At 45.5% G+C, this 21,788-nt stretch overlaps 1 protein-coding gene across 1 annotated transcript in view; it reads right to left on the bottom strand.

Annotated features, from left to right (window-relative positions):
* The window catches only part of LOC126361248 (protein sneaky), a 260,828-nt gene that overhangs the window by 231,518 nt on the left and 7,522 nt on the right, over positions 1-21,788 (bottom strand). The window contains exons 2-3 of the mRNA XM_050007779.1: positions 19,851-20,084; positions 11,035-11,157 (exon numbers count right to left, since the gene is read on the bottom strand). Coding sequence (XP_049863736.1) covers positions 11,035-11,157; positions 19,851-20,084 — 357 coding nt within the window. The remainder of the gene's footprint in view (positions 1-11,034; positions 11,158-19,850; positions 20,085-21,788) is intronic.

Below are 21,788 nucleotides of genomic sequence, written 5' to 3'. Positions count from 1 at the left end.
ACAACCTCTCGATATACCACAGCATCATCTGCAAAAAGCCTCAATGAACTTTCGATGTCAAACCACAAGGTCATTTATGCATATTGTGAACAGCAACGGTCCTATGACACTCCCCTGCGGCACACCTGAAATCACTCTTACTTCGGAAGACTTCTCTCCATTGAGAATGACATGCTGCGTTCTGTTAACTAGGAACTCTTCAATCCAATCACACAATTGATCTGGTAGTCCATATGCTCTTACTTTGTTCATTAAACGACTGTGGGGAACTGTATCTAACGCCTTGCGGAAGTCAAGAAACACGGCATCTACTTGGGAACCCGTGTCTATGGCCCTCTGAGTCTCGTGGACGAATAGCGCGAGCTGGGTTTCACTTGATCGTCTTTTTCGAAACCCATGCTGATTCCTACAGAGTAGATTTCTAGTCTCCAGAAAAGTCATTATACTCGAACATAATACGTATTCCGAAATTCTACAACTGATCGACGTTAGAGATATAGGTCTATAGTTCTGCATATCTGTTCGACGTCCCTTCTTGAAAACGGGGATGACCTGTGCCCTTTTCCAATCCTTTGGAACGCTACGCCCTTCTAGACACCTACGGTACACCGCTGCAAAAAGGGGGTAAGTTCCTTCGCGTACTCTGTGTAAAATCGAACTGGTATCCCATCAGGTCCAGCGGCCTTTCCTCTTTTGAGCGATTTTAATTGTTTTTCTATCCCTCTGTCGTCTATTTCGATATCTACCATTTTGTCATCTGTGCGACAATGTAGAGAAGGAACTACAGTTCAGTCTCCCTCTGTGAAACAGCTTTGGAAAAAGACCTAATATTTCGGCCTTTAGTCTGTCATCCTCTGCTTCAGTACCATTTTGGTCACAGAGTGTCTGGACATTTTGTTTTTATCCACCTACCGCTTTGACATAAGACCAAAATTTCTTAAGATTATTAGAACTTTACTTTCGAATTCATTGAACGCCTCTCGCATAGCCCTCCTCACACTACATTTCGCTTCGCGTAATTTTTGTTTGTCTGCAAGGCTTTGGCTATGTTTATGTTTGCTGTGAAGTTCCCTTTGCTTCCGCAGCAGTTTTCTAACTCGGTTGTTGTACCACGGTGGCTCTTTCCCATCTCTTACGATCTTGCTTGGCACATACTCATCTAACGTATATTGTACGATGGTTTTGAACTTTTTCCATTGATCCTCAACACTACCTGTACTTGAAACAAAACTTTTGTGTGGAGCCGTCAGGTACTCTGAAATCAGCTTTTTGTCACTTTTGCTAAACAGAAAAATCTTCCTACCTTTGTTAATATTTCTATTTACGGCTGAAATCATCGATGCAGTAACCGCTTTATGATCTCTGATTCCCTGTTCTGCGTTAACTGTTTCAAATAGTTCGGGTCTGTTTGTCACCAAAAGGTCTAATATGTTATCGCCACGAGTCGGTTCTCTGTTTAATGCTCAAGGTAGTTTTCAGAAAAAGCACTTTAAAAAAATTTCACTGGATTCTTTGTCCCTGCCACCCGTTATGAAAGTCTGAGTCTCCCAGTCTATATCCGGCAAATTAAAATCTCCATCCAGAACTATAACATGGTGGGGAAAACTACTCGAAATATTTTCCAAATTATCCTTCAGGTGCTCAGCCACAACAGCTGCTGAGCCAGTGGGCCTATAGAGACATCCAATTACCATGTCCGAGCCTGCTTTAACCGTGACCTTCATTCAAATTATTTCATATTTCGGATCTCCATCAATTTCCTTCGATACTATTGCACTTCTTATCGCTATTAACACGCCTCCCCCTTCACTGTCCAACCTGTCTCTGCAGGATACATTCCAATCTGAGTTTAGAATTTCATTACTGTTTACATCTGGTTTCAGCCAACTTTCTGTCCTTAGTTCTATGTGGGCATTGTGACCGTTTATTAATGAGAGCAGTTCCGGGACATTTTTATAGACGCTCCTACAGTTTACTATTAGCACATTAATCTTGTTATTCCCTGTTGCATTTTGCCTGCTCCTACCTTGCCGCGTCTCAGGAGACGTCTTGTCGGGCCTAGGGAGGGAATTCTCTAACCTAAAAAACCCACATATGCACTCCACACGTACTCCGCTACCCTTGTAGCCGCTTCCTGCGTGTAGTCGTTGACAGACGACGCTGAAACGATTATCAGTACATCTACTCTCCTCCAATTAGCATATGCCGTTATCGGATCAAAACTGGCGTTGTTTTTCAGCTGTACTAATTTTTCCCCGGAAGTGTATTTAGAGCAAGTTGTTGACAATGTTGATTGAAATACACTCTATGAAAATACGAACGTAGCAGTTGCAAAATACAGGGAGCGAACGTTTATGTATAGCCTTTCTCTACGGTTTTAGCTCAATGCTCTAGAGCGTAACGGAAGGGATTTATTCGAGTAGGGATCAGAGGGATCACCGTTATTCAGGTTGAGGGGGGACGGATGGAAGGGATCGGGCGAATGTCCCTGAAATAGTGTAGTTTGTGAACGGTTCACTATTACAGTGATGGGAATGTATTTCTAGTGGTTTAATGGTTCGATAGTGAATAGTAGAAGTGGAAACTGCTGAGCTCCACATGCCATTTATATCTGATATGAAAGACCAAAGCAGGCACAGCTCGTGGTTTCCATTCTGGGGAGTGCTGCGATGATCTGAACAAATCTAGAGCTCTAGCTACGCTGCAGATCAGTCTGCCACCATAACTCAGATTTCAGTGGGCCAAAATATCACACTCCAGCCACAGGCTTACATCCTGTACTCCGTTCCGTTTCATAATCAAATACTAAATGACGCCGAAAGCTAATTCCATGACAAAATCTAGAATATTTATATGATGACGTCACATTTCCCGTCATTTTTTCACAACAAATCGTACTAAAAGGCAAGTCTTTGAGAGAGATCTATAATGCAGTGCATATTTTCTTCGCTACATGCTTGATGTTTTTCGTGTTGTCAAGTCTAAACTTGAGGCGTTATAGGTTTGTGATAGTATATCCTTCGGGAGGCCAATAAGTGATGTATTCTCCAGAAACCACGGTACCAAGTCTCTGCTTAAGACTTGGCCTTAATACTAGGCTACTAACTGTTAAAAATATTATTCGATATTAACCGTTCTAAAGACGTCGACTGTTATTATTCGTGTGAGAATTATTTTAAATCCGTCTGATAATTTAAATACTGTAATACTTTACTAATATATATATATATATATATATATATATATATATATATATACACTCCTGGAAATTGAAATAAGAACACAGTGAATTCATTGTCCCAGGAAGGGGAAACTTTATTGACACATTCCTGGGGTCAGATACATCACATGATCACACTGACGGAACCACAGGCACATAGACACAGGCAACAGAGCATGCACAATGTCGGCACTAGTACAGTGTATATCCAGATTTCGCAGCAATGCAGGCTGCTATTCTCCTATGGAGACGATCATAGAGATGCTGGATGTAGTCCTGTGGAACGGCTTGCCATGCCATTTCCACCTGGCGCCTCAGTTGGACCAGCGTTCGTGCTGGATGTGCAGACCTCGTGAGACGACGCTTCATCCAGTCCCAAACATGCTCAATGGGGGACAGATCCGGAGATCTTGCTGGCCAGGGTAGTTGACTTACACCTTCTAGAGCACGTTGGGTGGCACGGGATACATGCGGACGTGCATTGTCCTGTTGGAACAGCAAGTTCCCTTGCCGGTCTAGGAATGGTAGAACGATGGGTTCGATGACGGTTTGGATATACCGTGCACTATTCAGTGTCCCCTCGACGATCACCAGAGGTGTACAGTCAGTGTAGGAGATCGCTCCCCACACCATGATGCCGGGTGTTGGCCCTGTGTGCCTCGGTCGTATGCAGTCCTAATTGTGGCGCTCACCTGCACGGCGCCAAACACGCATACGACCATCATGGGCACCAAGGCAGAAGCGACTCTCATCGCTGAAGACGACACGTCTCCATTCGCCCCTCCATTCACGCCTGTCGCGACACCACTGGAGGCGGGCTACACGGTGTTGGGGCGTGAGCGGAAGACGGCCTAACGGTGTGCGGGACCGTAGCCCAGCTTCATGGAGACGGTTGCGAATGGTCCTCGCCGATACCCCAGGAGCAACAGTGTCCCTAATTTGCTGGGAAGTGGCGGTGCGGTCCCCTACGGCACTGCGTAGGATCCTACGGTCTTGGCGTGCATCCGTGCGTCGCTGCGGTCCGGTCCCAGGTCGACGGGCACGTGCACCTTCCGCCGACCACTGGCGACAACATCGATATACTGTGGAGACCTCACGCCCTACGTGTTGAGCAATTCGGCGGTATGTCCACCCGGCCTCCCGCATGCCCACTATACGCCCTCGCTCAAAGTCCGTCAACTGCACATACGGTTCACGTGCACGCTGTCGCGGCATGCTACCAGTGTTAAAGACTGCGATGGAGCTCCGTATGCCACGGCAAACTGGCTGACATTGACGGCGTCGGTGCACAAATGCTGCGCAGCTAGCGCCATTCGACCGCCAACACCGCGGTTCCTGGTGTGTCCGCTGTGCCGTGCGTGTGATCATTGCTTGTACAGCCCTCTCGCAGTGTCCGGAGCAAGTATGGTGGGTCTGACACACCGGTGTCAATGTGTTCTTTTTTCCATTTCCATATTGGGGCGTCTTCGCTTTAACTACGAGCTGCGCCTGCTTGAAAGTGTCTGAAGACTAAGTTAATGTGCTTTAATGGAAATGTTTATCACATAACTAAACTAGGGGGCAAACGAACCTGTTTACCATAGTGGTTCATTGAATACAGCTGTGCTTCCACGAAAAGTATGGGTTATCCGCAAACACCTACGACGTTTCAGAATATTATTGCAGGAACATACAAGACACACAGAAAAGTGACAAGTATCAGTGGATCAAGTATCTCTCCAAGTTTCGTTGGTAATACGCGCAGTGATGTAGTGGCATTAGGTGTGCCATACTCTCGCATCGAATTAAAGCGCGCCTGCAGCTGGACAACCCAATGAACAAATTTCTGAAGTTGGCCGCTATCGCGCATTACCAGGCAATTCGTGTCAGCGACTTGAACGAAGCGTGTACACGTATTTACCTTTGGTGCGTTACAAACTGTGTGCATATTGAACACTTGTAGTGTACCTTAAAAACATGGATTGATTCTGTATTCATTGATGTTTGTCTACTTTCTGTATGCCTTGTAGTTTTCGTGCAGCTGTATTCTTTAATCCTGGAGAGTCTTACGAATACTGAACTGTTACACGGGCTATGAATGGAAAAGGATGAATGCAAAACTGTTTCTTGAATGTGTCACTCCCGAATAACACCATAAGCGACGGCTGCTAAGGAAAATCCTAGGTGTCAACGGCACATATTTAGTTTCATAAAAGATATAAACTGGGTGTTGTTGTGTCGTCGTCATCATCATCATCACTCATCCCCACTACGGTCGGGGGAAGGCAACGGCAAACCACCTCCACTAGGACCTTGCCTAGTACAGCGGTGCGGGTCTCCCGGATCGTTCCCCTATGCTCCGCCACGGAGTATGGGACTTCATCATTATCAAAAGATATAAAGACACTTTTTATGCTGAGAAGACCAGTGAAATAGATTGTCATAAGTTATTTGTCACCTGCTTAAGGTAAACACCTACAGTCGCATTTAACAGATACTTTCTTCAAATATAATTTTCTGTTGTTATATCGGAAGTCGTCTCCACGTTATTCGTTTCCTAGAATTGGCCGATGTATTGAAACAAATATCCTTTCGAACTAGAATTCATGTATTTCACGAATTATTCTCAACCATGAAGAAATACGTCTTACTTCAACGATACAGAGGTAAGAAAAAGATGCTACAGAAAAATGAAAATCACACAAGTAATATATTTTCACAAATTGTGCCTCCTTTGCATTCCGATATGCACATGCGAATTATTAGAATAAAAAGGCAAATATATTCTGTGACATTTACTACACGAAGAGGAACTCTAAATTATTACTCGTCTAATGCGCAAGATACAACACAGTATCCTCCTCAGCCCAGAAAGACTGGAGAGTATATTAATAAAGATAGTGAAAAGTTAAGGTGGTAGTTGTAATGCTTCAGGTGTCGTGCATCGTTTCCCCCATTTGAGTTCAATGCACAGAACGTTTTTACAACCACATGAAACTGTCATAAAAGTCCTTCTTTGGGATGTTCTTCAACTCGCGCTTCACATTCGCACATCCTTTGGTCTTGTCGAAGCATCAGTGACCCATTCAGAACTTTGTCGTTTTGTGATAAGTTCATGTTGATTACAGCAAGTCTCGCCACTCGTGAGAGTTTTTTCCAAAAAAGAAATGTCCATATTTTCACTTCAGTCAAGTCGCGGCAGGTGTCTATACGTCGTTGTTTCTGTTCGGCAGTCCATGTGTGCAGAACAAATTTTGCACAAACATTTTGCAGTTCTTCAAAACATTCTGGAGAAAGTGTTAAACACTTGATTTAGAGATATTACTGCATTGTGATTTGTGACACAACAACGATGACACGCTACGGACACGCTTCCACTACTTCTCACTGCCTACTTACAAATGATTAGTCGAATGCATGTCTTTTGTTTATAGTAGTTAGTTCAAGCTGCGACCGTAGTTAATGCTCTGACGTCGCTTGTGGGCCATGAATAACATCAGTCTTGCAACTTTTAGGACGGATTTTGTAACCCTCTAATTGAGCATTCTTAATAGTATTGATACTAGGCTTCTGATCTGAAATTACCCAGCAGATTCAGTGTGGCGGACTGGTACTTGAACGCTAGACAAACAAGACACACTTCTTTTGTGTATTGTGTATTAACGACGGGGAGGCTTCAAATGGTTCCAATGGCCCTGAGCACTATGTGACTTAACTGCTATGATCATCAGTACCCTAAAACTTAGAACTACTTAAACCTAACTAACCTAAGGACATCACACACATCCATGCCCGAAGGGGGAGGCTTCGTCCCGCTGTATGCTTCAGTGGTCCACCCACCCCACCGCCACCCCACACCGAATTCAGGGTTATTTTGCGGTTCGGCCCCAGTGGACCCCCCTCACGGGAAAGTCTCATACCAGACGAGTGTAACCCCAAATGTTTGTGCGGCAGAATAATTATGGTGTACACGCATGTGAAAACGGTGTATCCACAGCCATCGCCGACAGTGTAACTGAGGCGGAATTAGGGGAACCAGTCCACATTCGCCGAGGTACATGGAAAACTGCCATAAAACCCATACACAGGCTGGCCAGCACTCCGGACCTCGACACTAATCCACTCGGGAAGCAGCGCGTTAGACCACGCGGCTACGAACCGTTCTTTAATCAGTAAGAGAGTTGCACGGAAATGTTCAACAGAAAGAAGTGGAGAACGTTACAGGAGAGAGACGTGCATCACGGAGTACCTTATACATAATTCCGAGAGTCCACTTTAATGTCTTTCTTGGCTTCTGGCGACTATCTTCCTGTGTCTAGACAGATATGAGTCCTGTCTCTATTGTCTATTTTTGGGGCTAGCTGAGTGTCTCGGTTCACGGCATTATAATTTCCATCTTATAAAAGCTTGCCGTATGAATTGGTTCATACTGAGAGGACAGCAGTGGTGTACTACATATTAAATGTTCCTAGCGTTCGTGAGTCGAAGAAGAAAAGACTTAAGGCTATCATCCCTGTGGCCTGGATTACGATTCCGCTTCTCCTATGCAATTACGTATTGTCGGCAAAGTAAACATTTTATTGAGGATCTCCGTCCTCTACCTCCCTTGTAGGTTTAATACGTAAGGGGCGATCAAAAAGTTTCCGTTCGAAGGCCTTGCAGTCCAGAATCGGTATGCCATCAGGCAGGCAGGCAGGGATTGAGGCAATCATCCCACCGACGCAACGGGTTGAAGATATCCGTTTTGTAAAACACGGTGTTGTGCTGCATGAACAATTCCGAACTGTCTGCTGCACATCCTAGTCCTCAAGCAATCGCTGACGCTTCTAGGCCTGTGTTAAAGGACCGAAGGCGTGATAATCACATGGAGAAAGATAAAGACTATAGGGTGGTGTTTCCCACTTGAATTGGAGTAGATTCTGACCTCTCCAACATCGACTGGCGTTCTGTGTCGAATCGCGACCAGCACGGAACTTGGCGCATCACCCCACAACTGTGGTTTTCGACAGACGTGCTGCCCCATACACAGTCTACGTTCTCAGATGCATGTTTACAGTCGTTCGTCCTTCGACAACCAAGAAAAGAATAACAGCACGTTGGTCCCGTTAGGACGAATTTGGTAAAAACGGCCCCATAGGTCTCGTTTTCGGTTTACGCACCTCGGAAAGACACGAACGCCACACCTATCACCTGCCTACATGTCGGAGTCACGCTATGTTGCACATATGCGCATACGCTGCAACAACGCCCTCAAACGGAAATTTCTTGATCGCACCTCTGCATATAAGTGTTAGATCAGGTCGTGGTTCGGTGAAATTTCGTGGGCTGGTGAATATTAAATCGAGAATCGCTGGGAAGCGTTAGTGAACATTTTGTTTCTAAAAAACGTTGCTCCCCATGGCATGACCTATAAACCTTAGACATTTGACGCAGAGTCTCTGGAGATTCTGCTGGGAAGCGTCAGTGAACATTTTGTTTCTAAAAAAAGTTGTTCTCCATGGCATGATCTATCACCTCTAGACATTTGACGAAGAGACTCTGGAGATTCTGGGAACCCTGATTTCAAATTATCAAGTGTTGGCGGAATGCGCTCACCCCTACAAAATCAAATTACTGAGAGGACCAAAACACATTGAGTTTTTGAATTCATTGAGTATTTTTCAAGGGACTAGGAAAAAAATTCAAATTATTAAGCCTTCAAATTATCGAGTATCAAATTACCGAGAGTCAATTATATATACAGAGTGTGATGGGTATAAGCGCATATTTTTTATATGTGGTATCCTAATATGTACATAAGTAAGTGTGTTCGTTGTTTTCTCTGTGTCGAACAGTCTTTCCGCATACACATCACATATTTTATGACCTGAAGTTTTCTGCGTGACCATAACGACACCACTAAGTGGACTACGCCTGTCAGTATAGACTAACCGTTTTGCGTCCATCTGTCCACACTTTAACACCAGCCCTGCTGCCCAAGTGCCCAAGGGAAAATAAGCATTAATGTTTTGGTCTTGCCACATGCACTTGGAGATACTAATCAACCCAAAAACGTACTACTCCTAACATCTCTAATCACTAATCAGCAAATGAAGTGAATATTAACGTAATGTGTTCAGTACACTATTCTCAATTGCCAATAGAAATATCTGCATTTCTGCCTGAGCCGTAGTAAAAATTGCTGTTTTGAAGAGTGTAGTGTGAAGCAGTCGCCCTCCGTTTCTGGCGGTGGCGCCGCTGTGGAAATCGCAGCTTTGGTGTCTCCCTCTGGTGGAAGAGAGGAGAAGGTTGCCTGTTCACGTGCATTTAAGGGGCGCTATGAGCTCGCCGGTCAGTCTGGGTCAGTCTCTCGTCCCCAGCTTGCTAGTCTGTCTCTCGTCCGAATTTGTGAGGCAGTTAGTGTCTGTTTGTCGTCCGGAGTGCTAGTATGCCTTTCGTTCGGATCAATCTTTAAAGCCGGCAAAACGAGAGTCTTTCCACTCCGCCAGTAAGAGAACTCAGCGAGTGGTAGTCCGGTATAGGCTTAGTTCATGCATCTGAGTCTGCGCGTTAGGCCGCCAGTCTGCTCGAGTTGTTCGGGCAACGGTCATTGGCGGTTGGATCGGTCGGTTGGTCGGTCGCGCACTGAGACACGCGATTACTTGTCCGTCTTGAGCGTCGGCGCATGTGAGATCACCAAGTGAATCCAGTGGGCCGCGGCGTATAGCGGGTATTAGTGACTTAGCGGTCGACACGAGAGCAACACGAGTAAACCCACGACATCAGTCTGGCCGGTGCGAGCTGCGACGCCGTGAGAAAGGAGATCGGCGCGCCTTCCTGCGTCCGTAGAAGCGGCTGGCAGCGGATGGTTCGGGAGAGTGATTTGGGGGGTGCTACGTCAGATCTCCAGAAATGGTGATATGTTGTGTGATTTACTCTTGTTAAATTTTACTTGTCTTCTTGGTCAGTCTCTCGTCCCCAGTTTTCTCGTCTGTCTCTCTTCCGCTTTTGTTTGGCAATTAGTGTCTGCCTGCCGTACGGAGCTGCCTCTGTCCTGTCTCTCGGATTCGGTGTGTTAACGAATTTATTGCTTGGAGTGTAACGGCCTAATTCCTGAAATATGTTTTTCACTTGCCTATCATCTTGAGAGGCGATATATGCGTACTGTAGAGCATCTGAACTTGTTTGGCCAACCGTGTACAATTTTATATAAGATTGCATTTCATGCGCTTTTATTTAAATGGTCATTTTAGTATATTAAGTTACCACCGTTTCACCGTAAGACTTTTCTTAGAAGTTAAAATCAAGTTGTACCTTCGGTGGCAAGTTAATCTTTTAATTTTAGTGTTTTGTACCATTTCCATCCCTCCTAGGGGGAGAATAGTTTGTGTGCTTGTGTGAATTGTTAAAAACTTTTACTTAACATAATCTGGTGTGTTGCAGTTTTGCACCTGTATAGTCTTTCAGAGGTTGTTATGAGCGGTCGTGACTGCGTCGAATTCAAAAGGGAGCGGCAAGGTTCTCAGCCCGAAAGTTCATACAGTCAAATATTTGTTTCTTTCTGCCTCTGAATAAATTGTAACTTGATATTTCGAGGGTACTTTCTGGTTATAATTTTAAATCTGTTTTATTTAACAAGTTTTAGGAATAAAATTCCCATTTGTTAAAAGCAATTTCATTTTGATTTCATCAGTTACTCCTGGCAACGACTTCCTCGCTCACATAGTGTGGTTAAATGAGTCAATATTTTTGATGAATCGCTAGTAAATAAAGTAAATTCTTAAGAGAAAGTTTTGAAAGTAAATTCGCGGTTGGCTGCCCACTATAGCCTGTCTGGGAAAGAGGGGTGAGGTTACCTGCAGCTCGTCCAGGTAGTCGTTGTGCTCCAGAGGAACGACGCCGCCCTCCAGCTCTGCGCGCAGTGGCTCCACGACGCCCCGCACAGATCCCAGGGCGCGCCGCGCCTCGCTAGTGTCCACCTGCCGCAACACAGGCTCTGCAACACTCCAGTCCTCATTTCAGACAAGTCAGCACATTGTAAACAAACAATATTTTCTGATTTTTTAAAGGAGGATTAGCAAATTTCGATCGCAATTTGCGTATATTTTAATTCAGTATAGGTAGAAATAATAATTAATAAACAAAGTTCGGGTAGCCTTTCGAAGGCCTGGACACATTAAATTCGCTGCTCTGCCTTGATCAGATTTCGAGTAGGTTAAGTCTGTAATTGAACTGTCTTTTTATGTAATGATATTTTGGGAAATAACGAATAATACACTACTGGCCATTAAAATTGCTACACCAAGAAGAAATGAAGATGATAAACGGGTATTCATTGGACAGATATATTATACTAGAACGGACACGTGATTACATTTTCACGCAATTTGGGTGCATAGAGCCTGAGAAATCAGTACCCAGAACAACCGCCTCTGGCAGCAATGAAAGCCTCGATACGTCTGGGCATTGACTCAAACAGATCTTGGATGGCGTGTACAGGTATAGCTGCCCATGCAGCTTCAACACGATATCACAGTTCATCAAGAGTAGTGACTGGCGTATTGTGACGAACCAGTTGCTCGGCCACCATTGACCAGACGTTTTCAATTGGTGAGAGATCTGGAGAATGTGCGGGTCAGGGCAGCAGTCAAACATTTTCTGTATCCAGAAAGGCCCGTACAGGACCTGCAACATGCGGTCGTGCATTATCCTGCTGAAATATAGTGTTCCGCAGGGATCGAATGAAGGGTAGAGCCACGGGTCGTAAAAAATCTGAAATATAACTCCACTGTTCAAAGTGCCGTCAATGCGAAAAAGAGGTGACCGAGACGTGGCACTCCATACCATCACACCGCGTGATGCGCCAGTATGACGATGACGAATACACGATTCCAATGTGCGTTCACCGCGATGTCGCCAAACACGGATGCGACCATCATGATGCTGTAAACAGAACCTGGATTCATCCGAAAAAATGACGTTTTGCCATTCGTGCACCCAGGTTAGTCGTTGAGTACACCATCGCAGGCACTCCTACCTGTGATGCAGCGTCAAGGGTAACCGCAGCCACGGTCTCCGAACTGATAGTCCATGCTGCTGCAAACGTCGTCGAACTGTTCGTACAGATGGTTGTTGTCTTGCAAACGTCCCCATCTGTTGACTCAGGGATCGAGACGTGGCTGCACGATCCGTTACAGGCATGCGGATAAGATGCCTGTCATCTCGACTGCTAGTGATAAGAGGCCGTTGGGATCCAGCACGGCATTCCGTATTACCCTCCTGAACCCACCGATTCCATATTCTGCTAACAGTCATTGGATCTCGACCAACGCAAGCACCAATGTCGCGATATGATAAACCGCAATCGCGATAGGCTGCAATCCGACCTTTATCAAAGTCGGAAACGTGATGGTACGCAATTCTCCCCCTTACACAAGGCATCACAACAACGTTTCACCAGGCAACGCCGGTCAACTGCTGTTTGTGTATAAGAAATCGGTTGGAAACTTTCCTCATGTCAGCACGACGTAGGTGTCGCCACCAGCGCCAACCTTGTGTGAATGCTCTGAAAAGCTAATCATTTCCATATCACAGTATCGTATTCCTCTTGGTTAAATTTAGCGTCTGTAGCACGTCATCTTCTTGGTGTAGCAATTTTAATGGCCAGAAGTGTACTTTTGTAGGAGCATATCTTAAAAAGAAGCTCCCTCAACACTGGATCGTCCTTAAGGTGCATATAGACCTCGCATTGCACCATTTGTCAGGTCAGCTGACCTTAAAGTAAGTGATTTCTTGTGAGGTTTGTGAAAAACAATTTGCCTTCCTTTCCAACAATTTTGGGGGAACTGCGACGGCGCATACCAACAGCACTGATTGCGGTAACTCCAAATAGGCTGCCAAAAAAATGGGGCGAGGCTGACTACGCCATGTTGTTCGCCACGCATCTGGTGGAAGCCGCATTGAACATGAATGTAATGTAAATAAAAACTTTGATCCTTTACTCTTTAATCCTCTGTTTTTCGGATTCATTATTAGCGACAAAACACTGGAAATAGTAACTACCATAAAATATCTACAAATAACCATCTGGAGCGACTTAAAGTGAAATGACCATTGTAGAAACATCAGATTCCAGATTGAAACTCATTGAAACAGTCTTACAAAAAGGAATTTCATCCACGGAAGAAGTGGATTGCGAAACATTTGTACGATCAATTTCTGAGTGCTGCTCAACAGTCTGGGATCCTCGCCGGTTTAGATTAACAGAAGGTATAGTGAAGGACCAACGAGGAGCACTGCGAATCATCGAGGGATTGTTTAGTCGGTGCGAGAGTGTCACTGTGATGCTCAACGAAGTCTATCGACAGACACTGAAGATCTTCGTTGCGCATCACGGAGAGGTCTTAGTTCGAAGAACGGTCTTACAACATATCACTTCCCCCCACAGACGCATCGCGAAATTCCCACGACGGGAAAAATCAGCGAACTAAAGAGTTCATACGGGGGCTTATCGACAATCATTTTTCCCTCTGCTACACACAAAATAGGAAGTATGATGCGTCTAGACGTAGATACAAAACGAAGTTATAAAATGTAACCCAAGATTCTATGTGAGAGCACATAAAAGATATACCTTTGTAAAATCGGATAGTATTTTTAAAATAAAAATTTTGTTCTGGGAGTAGATCCATTATTCGGTTCCGGAGGGGGTCACAGCTTGTCGCTACCCGTCCAGTCCAATATAATGTACTGACACCCCTACTTTTAACGAATCACAAATGCCGAAGAGTTTAAGATTAATGACAGTAAAATAACACAATAAGAGTATAATAATAATATTAATAATAAAGTAATAACACAATGTTTAAATTAGCACTTCAGTATTTCGCTTTAGCAAACTTCGAAGGAACTGTAACTTAGAGAAATACAGTACCTGACAAGGAATGTAAAGCACTAAGAAGGGGAGGGGGAAACGACGTGAAACTTCACGGGTTGAGAGGGTATGTGTTGTTATTTTAGTCATTACAAAACCGAGTAGGATGTGCAAAGAACGTGTAAGTATGAGCCCACTCGTCTGTATGATGTTGCACCTTCTGTTGTCTAGACCCGTGTACTGATCCGTTTAGGCCGGTCGGATTGGCCGTGCGGTTCTGGGCGCTACAGTCTGGTACCGAGAGACCGATACGGTCGCAGGTTCGAATCCTGCCTCGGGCATGGATGTGTTGGATGTCCTTAGGTTAGTTAGGTTTAATTAGTTCTAAGTTCTAGGCGACTGATGACCTCCGAAGTTAAGTCACATAGTGCTCAGAGCCATTTGAACCATTTTGATTCGGTTAGAATGGGTGTTATAAAGCTGTTGCATCTCCTCGTGAGATAAGCTGGCCCACAACTGTTGTAACATATTGGATGCCGGCACTTGGACGAAGTTCACGTTGGAGCTGGTCCCACTACATATTCTGTCGGGGTCAGATCTGGGGATCTTGCTAGCCACGGAAGTTCCTCAATATCACACAGACAGTTCATAACGTGCCATGAGTGAACCAGCATGTAATGTTGAAAACTGCAATACTCCCTTAACTGCAACCAGCTGTGACCTGAAGTCATAACCGTTGGCTTTTCACACCATGATACCACGAGTAATATTGCTGTGCCTCTCCAAAACATTGGAAGAATGACATCTATTCCCAGGTCGCCCCCATATCGCTGAAAGTGGTCATCTGGGGTCGAGCAGAACCGCAATTCATCGTTGATCATAAAGAGGCGCCTTTCGTGAGCAGACGATGCTTCTCGGTCATGGTGCCACCCCAAACGCAGATCTTTGTGTAGTGGTGTTAACAACAGCTTACACAGGGGTCAGCTATTCCCCAGTCCGGCTGCTGCTAGTCTCCGACCCATGGTGGAAGATGACACAGAATGTTACAAAGAGATCATTACTTGTATTTAGATGGCAAGTGCACACGTGAGAGGGTACGATATGCTCACGTACAGTATGGCGATACCACTTGTTGTCAACTTTGACAACGAGTATGCCTGCCCTCATGTTGCCGTGGAGGCCAACATTGGGTCACTGTCACATGTCGCTGCCCCGCGAATCAGGATATAACACGATTCGAACAGCTGCCTAAATGGCGACTTTTCAAACTGGGTCAGGTGCTGATAACATCGTCTCATACGAATATGCAGCCATTGCCTGCCCTTCACGCAACATCTGATACTTTTCACGCCCATCACATATCCTACCAGGCCTATCAACGATGACAAACCTAAACATCACTAATGCACGCTGGCACACGTTCTATCTCTGACGTAGAACTGCAATTTTAATGATTTATATACTCGTCTATGGTGGGTACGTGCTCAGAGCTGCACTGACATTCAACCATGTCTTCTTGGTGCTTCACTTTATTTATCAGAGGGTTTACATCATTTGAAAGACTTTTGTTCACAATTTGAGAAGTACCTATGCCATACAGTCGATTTAAGAACTGTGTGACAAACAAACTATCGCAGACTTGACAACATCATAATTTACATGCTGTTTCACTTAGTACTAAGATCGTAAACAGAAGTATGGAGACTACTGCTATGCGGGCATATGTTGCTGTTGTGGTCTTCAGTCCTGAGACTGGTTTGATGCAGCTCTCCATGCTACTCTATCCTGTGCAAACTTCTTCATCTCCCAGTACCTACTGCAACCTACATCCTTCTGAATCTGCTTAGTGTATTCATCTCTTGGTCTCCCTCTATGATTTTTACCCTCCACGCTGCCCTCCAATACTAAATTGGTGATCCCTTGATGCCTCAGAACATGTCCTACCAACCGATCCCTTCTTCTAGCCAAGTTGTGCCACAAACTTCTCTTCTCCCCAATCCTATTCAGTACATCCTCATTAGTTATATGATCTACCCATCTAATCTTCAGCATTCTTCTGTAGCACCACATTACGAAAGCTTATATTCGCTTCTTGTCCAAACCAGTTATCGTCCATGTTTCACTTCCATAAATGGCTACACTCCATACAAATACTTTCAGAAACGCCTTCCTGACACTTAAATCTAGTATACTCGATGTTAACAAATTTCTGTTCTTCAGAAACGCTTTCCTTGCCATTGCCAGTCTACATTTTATATCCTCTCTATTTCGACCATAATCAAAGGGCAATGCTGTTTCATGCATTTCTATCCACTTTCAGGAATTCAATATCATTGATATTTTTTTCTTACTTCTTTTTGGAGTGTGTCTGCTTCGCTCTTGCCTTACGCAACTTCCAGTGGTTTGTTGGTTCCACATATGGCGTCATAAACTGTGGCAGATTTGTTGTTAGCAGCAGATATGGCCATCTTGTGAATGAACGTTTTTTGCTGACTGGACGTCTTTTGCTGGCGGAAAAAATCGCAACACCAAAAAATAATTAATGGAGCGGAATGAAATTTCCAGAACACATTTGTCTAGCTAACATATGTAAGTCATTGGCATTGCGAGATCATAGGAACAGCGTGGCAAAAGTCATTGCAAACGTGAATTGTTATTACATTAATAACCAATGTAGCCGCAAGTATGTTGAATGCAAATGTGCAGACGTGCATTCATTGTTTACTATAGGTGCCAGATGTCAGCTTATGGGACGGAGTTAAACGTCTTTTGCACTTGAGCGGTCAATACAGGGACGGTTAATGGTGTTTTGTGGATGACGTTGGAGTTATAGTCCGATATGTCCCGTATGTGCTCGATTGGATGCAGATCTAGTGATCGAGCAGGCCAAGGCAACAAGTCGACACTTTGTACAACATGTTGGGTTACAACAGCAGTCTGTGGGCGAGCATTATCCTGATGGGAGACATCTGTTGGAATGTTGTTTATGAATGACAGCACAAGAAGTCGAATCAGCAGACTGGTGGACAAACTTGCGGTCAAGGTGCGTGGGAGAACCACGATAGTGCTCCTCCTGTCATGCGAAATCGGACAACAGATCATGATGTCCAATGTGTCCAACATGCAGACGGGTTGGGTGCAGGTCCTCAACTGGCCTCTTCTAACCAATACAAGACCTTCACTGGCATCGAGGCAGAATCAACTTTTCGCAGGTTCGAATCCTGCCTTGGGCGTGGATGTGTGTCATGTCCTTAGGTTAGTTAGGTTTAAGTAGTTCTAAGTTCTAGGGGACTGATGAGCACCGATGTTAAGTCCCATAGTGCTCAGAGCCATTTGAACAAGCCAAAACACAACAGACATCTAGCTGCCCTCAAATGAGTCCTCGCTTGACACCAGGAAAGTCGCAAATGGCAGTGGATTGGGGTCAGTGGAAAGCTGGCTACAGGGCGTCTGGCTCGTTGCTGTCCTTGAAGCAACTAATATGTAACAGTTCGTTGTGTCGCTGTGGTGCCAACTACTGCTCAGGTTCCCGCTGCAGATGCAGTACAATGCGCCAGGGTCTTACGCCGAACGTGATGGTTTTCCCTCTGGGCAGTGTCAAGTGGCCATCTGAAGCCCGGTATTCTTGAGACCATACATTCTGGTGATCACCACTGCTAGCGGTCACGTATAGCGGATACATTCTTGACAAGTCTTTCTGCAAATCGCAGAAGGAACATCGAGATTCTCGTAGCCCTGTTACTCCACGTCGTTCAAACTTGTTGACAATTGCCTCTTTGTCGCCTTAAAGGCATTCTAGAGTAACATCAACTCACCACGTCCAATCGCAAAGGTAACTAACGCTCATGACCCTTACAATGTGTGTTTGAAGCAAACCTGATTCGTGTCCTTAAAGTGGCACTAGCAGCGTCACTCTTATGCAACTGGCGCAAAATTTTAGTAAACATTACCTTTAAGATGTAGAAATATGCCTACCAATTTTAATTTATGTCGCACACCCCCTTATTGGTGCTGAGATTTTTTTTCTATCGATGTATTTTCTGCAGTCATACCTCAGAACAATGCAAAAGAGCCAATCTTCAGAAAAGCAACTGAAATGTATCATGAGTTAACCGTAACTCGCAATTTTTTAGAACTTTTACGATTTTTGAGACTCTTTGCTAATTGCTACTTTACTCTCTGATAGATGAAAATTTTGGGAATTAATACGTATAGAAACAGAATATCGTGACCTCCATTACACCTCTTTGCCCTTTTGGATCTGTACCTATGGATAGTGGTACGCATGAGTTAAAACGCACCCTAAGTTTGTGTCTTCATTCTCGTAGAAGAGGCAATTCGAACGCTGCCACATAGGTTGCAGATTTTAATGGATTCCCCTCAGCTCAACCACAGGTAGGTGCACTTCGTATAGGCTACTCTCCCGGTGGCCTGGCCCATTAGCATGCATTCTGTGCACTTACGAGGCACTGAGTGAACCCTGCCTGCAGGCACTCAGCCAATGCGACTGTTGCATGCATGGGACATGCCTGTCCACCAGCTTTCTATCACCCCCCCCCCCCCCAAAAAAAAACCTCCACACTCATTGCCCGTAGCTGCCCGGCTACCTGAGGTGGGAATGTCAAGCTGAAATAGGCTGCTGTAGACGGTATGGTCGTATGAAATAGGATGAATCAACCTGAAGTAACTCGTCCAGATGCAGAGTGTGGTATCGTCCTAAGATCGCAGTGTGATACCAAAGTCGACAACTCGCATCAGTACCACAGAAGTTACTGATATCTCCAGCGATCTGCACCGCCGAATGTGAGGTGCTAGCGGAACCACACCCCCATCCCAGCGTCAAAGCGCCACTGCAAGGAGGCCCATACAGCAAATCATGGAATTGCTAAGCTCAGTTCATGACCTCATATCCAGCAGGCAAAATCGCATAATAGTATACATGTGTTACTCATGTCTTAAAAAGAACTATATTTCAGAACTTTGTGATCTTTATACTTCAAGAGAAGAAATTCGTGTTTATCAAGGGATGCGTTTGTATCGGCCGCCGCACAGCAGCCGTCAACTCGGCGAGGCGTGCTACAACACGCGCGGCATACAGCGAGTACCGCTGGCGCCGCACACGATGTCAACAACTGGCGCAAGTGAACGCGTCGTCGTGGGGTTAGCGGCAGCGTACACACCACTATGGATACGGATTACCCTGACGGCGCTGCCCTTGCCACCAGAGTGAGCAACCGTATAAGGGCGCCATCTACCAGCACTCTGATTGGCCGGACCTGCGGATTTAAGCGAGCTCCCTGAGCCCGTTAAACCACTTCAACCTTTGCCGATTACTGTGTTACTACCTGGCTGCTGGATTCACGACGACCGAACCATACTGTGGCCTCCATGGCTGGAAACTTGCGACCCGTCGGTATCGACTGGTTTGCAGTGGTTTGGACTTGTATCCTCTCCTAGTGACTCTGATTTCTCCTTGGCGCTACAGGCAGCGAAGTGTTGTGTAGTAGAACTTAAGTTTTGTTTTGAGTGACAGAAGGTCAAATAAATTTGGTTAACGCGGAATATTTGTTGTGTTATAGTGCGGACATAACACAACATAAATTTTGCACATCCCTTTGGAAACGGTCTGCATAACGTTAAGTAAATATTTTTTTCATTCTTGTAATATAGTGAAATAATATTTTGTACGATGCAGTTGCACTGCGCCATCTCTCAGCACAATCAAAGAACCCACAGTTGTATCGGATGACAGTAGTTTCGTGAGGTCACAACACAGAGAGTGATGGAGGCGGCGCTGACCTTGGTGGAGAGGAGCGCCTGCTGGAAGGGCGCCACCATGAGGTGGACGCGCGTGCTGGTGAGGTTGTAGGCGAGCGCGGCCGAGCAGGAGAAGGTGCGCGCCAGCTCTCCCGCCGAGTAGGCCATCCCCTGCAGCGGGCCCTCCACGGCCCAGCACAGCAGCGCCACGCGCAGGACGTCCAAGCCCGCCCTCCCACACGCGCCAGGCAGGCAAAGCGCGCACACGCATCGCATCTGCCGAAGACGGGTCTCTCAGTATGGAGCTTTGGACAGCCGTCATTTACTCCAACAATAACAACCGACTCACAGACTCCAGACACAATGGTTCAAATGGCTTTGAACACTATTGAACTTACCTTCTGAGGTCATCAGTCCCCTAGAACTTAGAACTACTTAAACCTAACTAATCTAAGGACATCACACACATCCATGCCCGAGGCAGGATTCGAACCTACAACCGTAGCGGTCACACGGTTTCAGACTATAGCGCTTGGAACCGCTCGGCCATCCCGAAACTCCACACAAAGCTTCTCTCATATGTGTTGTAGTTAACACTGCAACAGAAGAACACTTCTGTCCAAAGACTGCTCTGATGCGTCAGTCAACGCTACTCTATGCTATGCAAGCCTGTTCATTCACTGTCAGTAAAACTACCATAGGTAGTATAGCAACTCGACGTGGCGTGTACTCAACGCGCTGTTGGAAGACTCTTGCTGAAATAGTGCGCCATGCTGTCTCCGTAGTCGTCCATAATTGCGAAAGTGCACACGTAAATTTTTCCCAGTGGATATTTATCTATTTAGCGTATGGCAAGTACACATCACGTTTATAGAGAAATAAGCTGCTGCAATAACTTTATAACTTTGGCATTAAAAATAAGACATAAAGAATTAAATACAGTTATGTCATGAACAACATATATATAATTTCAAATTAACATTTAGGTTTTTAATATATAGAACTGCACTTCGAGTCGCATCCAGGAAGTCCGTTGTTTGACCTGAGTAGGCTCTCAGAGGGCACTCTGCAATGATGTGCCAGATCGTCTGCTTCTCACCGCCGCAGTCGCACTTTGGGGATGGTGCTCTTCCCCATTTGTGTAGAGAGTCCGCACATCGACCGTGGCCCGTCCTGATCCTGTTGAGGATGGTCGAGGTTTTACGTGGTAAGCCAAAGCCTGGAGGTCTGTCGACGGTTTCAGTAAGGTGTTTATTTGTGGTGGTGCTGATTCTTCCCATTCCACTTTCCAGCGTTCTTCAAGACAGAAACCATTTTCCTCCAGATCTTTGGCCCTTGTGAGAGGTTCCCAGTGGATAATTAAGCCGTCACCAGCTTGTCTCCGTGCCGCAGCACAGGTGTCAAGGAGCTGTTCCCCTAGAAGATGACGGATTCGCGCCCTCCCATTGACATGATGAAGAAGATAGCAGGATTCGCCAGACCATACAACGCTCTACCTCGGGCATTGATGTGTGTGATGTCCTTAGGTTAGTTAGGTTTAATTAGTTCTAAGTTCTAGGGGACTGATGACCTCCGCTGTTAAGTCTCATAGCGCTCAGAGCCATTGTTTTTTACACTTGTACTCTACCCAGCAATAAAGTCTGATGTTAGTTCTACCACGGTTCGCCGTCTGTCCTGCTTTACCAGTCTGCCCAGCTTACTACGTACGACAGCTGTAATGAGGGGTGGCCGCCCAACCCGACGACATCTGGACTTGGTTTCACGCTGGTTTCGCCACGGGTAGAAGACACTCATCACAGAACTCGAACACCCCGACAAGTCGTGCAGTTTCCGAAATGCTCGTGGCAAGCGTCCGAGCCATCACGATCTGCCCTCGGTCAAACTCAGACAGATCGCACGCCTTCCCCATTGTACACAAGGACAGCACACTCAGTGAGACTGCATACACCGTGCGTGAGTCTGACTAGCAGCAATTCCTCG

This window comes from Schistocerca gregaria, chromosome 1, assembly GCF_023897955.1.
Source record: "Schistocerca gregaria isolate iqSchGreg1 chromosome 1, iqSchGreg1.2, whole genome shotgun sequence".
Taxonomy (NCBI): Eukaryota; Metazoa; Arthropoda; class Insecta; order Orthoptera; family Acrididae; genus Schistocerca; species Schistocerca gregaria.
This window is presented reverse-complemented; position numbering and strand designations above follow the sequence as displayed.